Raw genomic sequence first — 6,882 nt, 5'->3', positions numbered from 1 at the left:
TATATATATATATTACAGAGTTCTGAAGGAGATAGTGAGATCACACAGGAGGAGGAGGAGGAGGAAAAGAAGAAGAAAAAGAACATAGCTGCATCCACATGTGAAACATATCCTGCTCTGAACTCAAACCGACAGTGGCCTTAAGCTCAGTGTCCACCTTACCTTCTCCTGCAGCTGCTGTGTGATATGAAAACAAGAAGGAGAAGTAGAACAATAGAAAAAATTTTTAAGGAGAAGAAGAAGAAAAATAGAAAAATAAGAAGGAAGAGAAGGAGCAGCTACAGAAAAATGAACACCATAAAAAAGTAGCAGCACCCATGTGTAAAACATGTCCTGCTCCTAGCTCAAATCAACAGAGGCCTTGAACTCAGTGTCCACCTTCTTCTGCAGCTGCTGTGAAGTATGAAAACAGAAAGGAGATGAAAAAAGAATTGAGAAAGAAAAAAAGAAAAGAAGAAGAATAAAAATACAAAAAAAGAAGACAAGGAGTAGCTACGGAAAAATTAACACCCCCAAAAAAGCAGCAGCACCCACGTGTGAAACATGTCTTGCTCCGAGCTCAAATCGACAGCAGCCTTGAGCTCAGCGTCCACCTTCTCCCTCAGCTTCTCCTCCAGCTGCTGCGTGGTGTCCATGCAGTACTCAGCCGTGCACAGGAGGCTGCAGATGCGGCATTGCTCCTCCTCCGTCAGTTTGGTCACCTCCCCTTCCTTCAGGATGCTCTGTATCAGACCTGAGGCTGACGTGATGGTGCCGCTCTCTTTGCTCAGTCTGAGAGGAGAGGAAAAATCATTAAAATCTCAAATACTCCACAGTTGTTGGTAGTATGTCGATGGCAGGATGCAAGACTCTGACAGAGGCCACATTGCAAAATGCCGTTTGTCCGAGTCTTTCACCCAGCCACATATATTCTTGAGTAACATTTGAGAAAACAAAGGGTGATACTCTCCAATATACTTTCATGAGTACAGTATGAGTTGTGCTAAAGGAAGCATCATTATGAGGGCATTTAGAAAAACTAAAAAACTATTTTGTATCTTAAGCTCTATATCAACCATCAGCTTTCCTTCATTGAAAATGATGCCCCCTTGTCAAACGGAAGGAAAACTGAAAAAAGAATGTTTTATCATATAACAAAAGAACCGTGACGCAAAAAAAAACAACAACCAAACAAACAAACAAAAAAACAACCAGCAACAAAAACTGGGGAAAAAACCTGTGACTTACTTGGGCAAATTGGCCAGGAGAATGCGGTGAGCGTACTCCTTCAGATATTTTTGGAATGTTTTGGTCAGGTCAATGAGAGGCTGACCAGTGCTGAGCTGGGAGCACTGGACCATGCACTTCTTGTAGAACACGAACAGGTCAGCACAGCTGGGCAGCACGTTGCTGTTCTCCTCTCCGTCCATGCTGGGCGTGCCATGTGTCTGGATGTCTACCTGGAAGCGGTTGATTAGCTCTGCCAGATTCCTTAAAAATAAAAAGTAAAATCATAATTAAAGAAGAAAAAAAACCCACCTTGTAAGTCATTGTCTACAAGGAAGTGGTTAATCAGCTTTACTAGATTCCTAAAAGTAAAAACAAACTTAATGAAAGAAAAAGTTCTTGCTCATCCGGTAGCTGCTAATCAGCTCTGCTGGATTTCTCAAAAGTTGTTTAAAATTTATAAATGAAAAAAAAAGTGTTTTTGTTAAAGTAAAGAGAAGCACATCCACACAATAATTGCCATTCAGTGCTGGGGAAAAAAGAGATGTTCAGTTTTCGTAAATGTTTGACGGAAAAGAAGGAGCAAACCACACCAGAGTACCTGCCAACCACCCACTACAGAGGAATGATTAAATAGCTCCTGCATGTTAACAGATACACAACAAAAGGATATAAAGATGTTTAAAAAGCAATGGAGGAAAAAAAAGGACATAAAAAGGGTTCAACAATTACAGATTAAAGAAGTCACATACCGATCCTGATTTTCTATGTAAATGTTTAAGTGAGCCTCAAAGCACTGAGAGATTATGCCAGCAAAGGGCGAGACTGCTTCTTGGGATGCCTGTGGAACATATCAGACAAGAAAATAACATGTAATTAGATGTACAGATATATAATACACATATCTATAGATAGCTGAACCTGCTCTATCTACCACCAGTCCAAAATAATCACTTGTACAAATGACCACAGTCCACTTCTTCTTTTGCATTTTTTTATATATCATAATGACACTGTCCAAGACGTCTGTCTCAGACAACCACTTTTGGCCTTAACAACAGGTGGCCGCCTTTGAAATTTTTGACTGCATCTAACTATAGTTAAAATATTTCATTCCAGAAGAAAAGGGCTATGAAATTAAAAGTATAGATACGTTATACGTTTTGGGTTTTGAATTGTTATCTCACTACCCTTCCTGACTTTCTGGGGATAAATGCTTAGTCAAGCAGAAGAATCTAAAATCATATTGACGTTTGGTTGCAAGACTCCCAACAAATACCAAACTGCAAAATGGTGTTTGTTGGGAGTTTTGCACCCACACTGTCCCACACATCTAATTTCCATCAACCACATAATGTGAGTCCGTAAATACAGATTATCTCACTGATTTTTTACCCCAAAAAACCCTCCTTGTACACGATCAGAAGCCACAACCCCTTCAAAGACAGAGTAACGCATGAATATTAATGCTCCGAAGAGCATGAGCCTCGTTCACTTTAGTTATTGTAAACTCACTTTTTCTTTTTTTCACCACATGCTCAGCTCTCCAAATGACCAATTTGATTTGTTCGCAAAAAGAAGAATCAAACTCTTACAGAAACTAAAATGAACAGCTAATATTCTTAAGACAACAGAAAAACACAAAATGAAGTGACTGGTAAATTTTAAAAAACAAACAATAAAACAAAACACAAAATTAATAGACCTTATTATCTTCAGGAACATTTGAATTCTCAGAACCAGGCTGCTCAAATGGATTTGTAGATGGCTCTTCAAAGGGGTTTGTGGAATCTTCCAACTTATTCATTACTGCATTTGATGAAGTCTGTGCCTGAAGTTGTAAGAAAAGACCAGAACAAGGGTACCTGCCATGAAAAATGTTATAGTATAGCTGCTGACAGTGTATGAGCTCATATACAATGTTACATAATACTCTGAAGACAAAAATAATTTATGCATCTCTCTCTCTCTCTCTCTCTCTCTCTCTCTCTCTCTCTCTCTCTCTCTCTCTCTCTCTCTCTCTCTCTCTTCTCCTCCCCCCCCCCCCCCCCCTATTCATACAATCTATCTCATGACATACAGAAAGCATACATTCCGTATGAGATAGAATAAGACAAAAATAACTGTGAATACTCAGAGCAGTACAAAATCTAATCTAGAATGAAACACTGTGACAGAAATAAGACTAAAATGTAAGGATGCTGGAGCAGAATAATGACCTGTGACTTCTGCATGGTGACGCCGGTGAACCGCTTGGCAATCAAAGTCTCAAAGTTGCTGGTCCTCTGGATTGCAAATAAAAGCAGCTTGACATCCAGTTCCATCTGTCGGCGCTGCATCACTTTCGCCAATTCTTTCCTAAAAAATACAAAAAAGAAACACAAAATGTGAGGCAGGTCATTCGTTTTCTTTTGAGTTTAGTTTCAGAGACAGTTTAGTTAGTTCGTAGAGGTTTTACGGTGCTCACAACTGCATAAGGTCATATGAGCGCCAAGGGGAGGATGTCAACAGAGAAGTCCTTACAGGGAATCAGGCTTACTCTGCTCAACTCTCTAGCTTCAACAGCACAAAGTCTGCTTCGAATATCAAGGCACCCTGGAAATAGCGGGGCACAAGAGTGTGACAAACAAACAAAAGAAGAAGAGGGAAAAATGTCTATAGTAAGGATTAGAAAAGAAAAAGCAGCAGTTCCCTGTTGCAGTTCAGGCAAGATATGAGCATGACATTGATGAATCAGCCCATTTACAAGTCTACTGTGCATAAGAACAAGTCAATGTCCACCCTTTGGGAATGGCCTAAAGACACTTCAGTTCGTAGTACCACCCCAGGGTGTTATAGAGACAGTTTTAAGGCATTTGCAGCACAAATATTTCATATAAGAAGTGTCCAAGATAAAAAGTGTTACTGGAGAGTAACATACAAAGAAAAGAAAGAGGAGATATATATCTGGGTAATAGATTTTGCTAGGAAAGGAAATGCAGAGCAAACCACACATCATTTTTCAGCAATTAAAAAAAAATCTAATGAGGCAGGCAAATGACAAGATCCCTACATCCCCCCCCCCCCCCCCCCCCCCAAGACAGGTTAACAAGCATCGTAGCCGATATGCTTAATCACTTCCTACAGGGACAAACAGAGACTTTCTTCTTCTTTTTTTCTTCCTCGTTCTCGATAACAGAGACTGAAATCCTCTTTCTCATCCTCCTTCTTGAATCTCTCAAGTTTTTTAAAGAAAACATGACACCAATATTCTCATTTGCATGACAACACACTTCGCTACCTCAGAACTACAAAGCTCCGTCTCCTCAGTATCTAGTTATGAGAAACGAAAAAGATTTTGAGTTTCACATCACATCAAGCTTTTTTCAACGCAATTCTTTGAATATCTTGATCACAACTCAGAATAATCTTATGATTTTGATAACGCAGATAGAACATTTGGTTCCTGACCTCATGGTCCTAATTAGTTACTCAAAAGGGCAAAAAATGTCAGATAGAACTCTCAGTACCTAGTTTGGAGAAATTTGACATCAAAGATTTCAAGTTTCACATCATATCAAGCCTTTTCGAATGCAATTCTCAGAATATCATGATAATGACTCAAAAAAATCTTTCGATTTTGATAGAGCAGATAGAACATTTGGCTTCTGACCTCATGGTCTCAGCAACTCAAAACAGCCAAAAATGTCAGATAGAACTTTGTAATTTTGAGTAGCGACTTGTCTTTGACACTCACAAAATTTTCCCAAGTTCATGCACAAAACTAGTATGAATCAATTTGTTTTCATTTCAGAATAATAATAAGTAAATAGTAACAAAACCATTAATTCAGTGTATAACAAAGACAATATAGTGTATAACATTGACAATATAGTGTATAACAAAGACAATATAGTGTATAACATTGACAATATAGTGTTTAACATAGACAATATAGTGTATAACATAGACAATATAGTGTATAACATAGACAATATAGGGTATAACATAGAAGACAGTATACCTTTATTATCGCTACAAAACTTCACTTTAGTCCCCTTTACTTCGCTAACAAAACAATTGAGAACATCACATGTACCTCGTCGACATTGTCACACATTACACTAAATCTGAACTTTCTGTCATGCTTACCGTGTCAAATGGCAAAACTCGACACAAATTCGCTCACTCACTTCCCAGTCAGGAGGAAAAAGGTGACCAAACTTCTCCTCAAAGTCGACTAACGCTCTCTTGATCCATGCGTAGCGTCTATCAATTTTGTCTAACCAAGCAACCTGAAAACAAATTTTTTAAAGCGAAAACTCTTAGAGTTCGTCTTTCGTTTTAGTTAGATTTTTACTGCACTTGCAACATAATTAGGTCATATAGGAGCCGAACATTAGAGCTGCAATAAGAGAATAACAAACATATAAAAGAAGGAGGAGAGATAAAAAGATGATAAGATGTTTGATACAAAAGAAGAAGGAAACCAGAGCATCCGCCAACCACTCACACTCTTAGTCTTTGCTACTTTCATCAAAACACTAATCTTATTATGACAGTCTCAATAGGAGTGGGGTTTTTATGACTTTGCAGACAAGGGATATCCTTATAAGCTCTAATTATATAAGGTGCAAACAAGAATCAGAGAGTGTTTTTAATTACAACAAATCTTAAACACAACCTTGTGTTTGCTGAAACATTAATGTCTTCCCAGCATGGGCATTGTGATAGTCTTATCAGGATGGTGTCTAGACTCTAACCCCCCTACCAGATGAACAAGAAATCAATTTTTTTAAAATAGTTTAACAACAACTACTTTGTAAAAGACAGTAAGTCAAACATTGAATTAATATAAATAAAAACAATGATTTCATACCTACGTCATTATCGCAAGATTCTAACACCAAATGCCACTGACACAAACTATCTACAAGCTAACGATACTTACGTCTTGGTCTTCTGCAAAGAGAACAACGTACTCTGAGAGCTGCAGCTTGACAAACCAGTTCAACAGATCCCGTTTCACTTTAGGGTCAAGGATGTCCACAACCAAGCAAGCGTCATGCAGCTGTTTCTGATTGCTGGGCCCATACTGCAGTGGAATAATGGTATTTTCAATTTTCTTACTGTCTTGATCAATGTAATGGAGAGAGAGAGAGAGAGAGACAGACAGACAGACAGACAGACAGACAGACAGACAGACAGAGAGAGACAGAGAGAGACAAAGAGAGACAGATGGAGGAAGGGAGGGAGAGAGAGAGAGAGAGAGAGACAGAGAGAGAAAGACAGAGAGACAGGGAGGACGTGTGAAGAGAGAGAGAGAGGGCAGGAAAAAATTCCTCTTTCATGACGCCCACAAAGAATTGGGGCTGAGTTCGAGGCTACGATTGTTGACAACCCGTGGTAAAAAACACAGTTTGAGCTGCACTTATGACGTCATCTCTTTGAGCGCACTGTACTTTTTAAATCTGTTTGTCTGTCTGTCTGTCTGTCTGTATGTCTGTCTGTCTGTTCTTCAGATATATTCTCATTCCCAAATTATCCATCTATCTCACTGTCTATCTCACTGTCTATCTCACTATCTATCTATCTCACTATCTATCTCACTATCTATCTCACTATCTATCTCACTATCTATTTATCTATCTATCTATCTATCTATCTATCTATCTATCTATCTATCTATCTATCTAT

At 38.6% G+C, this 6,882-nt stretch overlaps 1 protein-coding gene across 1 annotated transcript in view; it reads right to left on the bottom strand.

The window, feature by feature from the left end:
* The window catches only part of LOC101856588 (vacuolar protein sorting-associated protein 53 homolog), a 26,041-nt gene that overhangs the window by 7,625 nt on the left and 11,534 nt on the right, over window positions 1–6,882 (bottom strand). The window contains exons 7-13 of the mRNA XM_005102618.3: window positions 6,137–6,280; window positions 5,338–5,480; window positions 3,426–3,564; window positions 2,912–3,037; window positions 1,959–2,047; window positions 1,228–1,470; window positions 535–771 (exon numbers count right to left, since the gene is read on the bottom strand). Coding sequence (XP_005102675.1) covers window positions 535–771; window positions 1,228–1,470; window positions 1,959–2,047; window positions 2,912–3,037; window positions 3,426–3,564; window positions 5,338–5,480; window positions 6,137–6,280 — 1,121 coding nt within the window. The remainder of the gene's footprint in view (window positions 1–534; window positions 772–1,227; window positions 1,471–1,958; window positions 2,048–2,911; window positions 3,038–3,425; window positions 3,565–5,337; window positions 5,481–6,136; window positions 6,281–6,882) is intronic.

This window comes from Aplysia californica, unplaced genomic scaffold, assembly GCF_000002075.1.
Source record: "Aplysia californica isolate F4 #8 unplaced genomic scaffold, AplCal3.0 scaffold00332, whole genome shotgun sequence".
NCBI classification, from domain to species: domain Eukaryota; kingdom Metazoa; phylum Mollusca; class Gastropoda; order Aplysiida; family Aplysiidae; genus Aplysia; species Aplysia californica.
The sequence above is the reverse complement of the archived record's forward strand: the minus strand, read 5'-3'. Positions and strand labels throughout refer to the sequence as shown.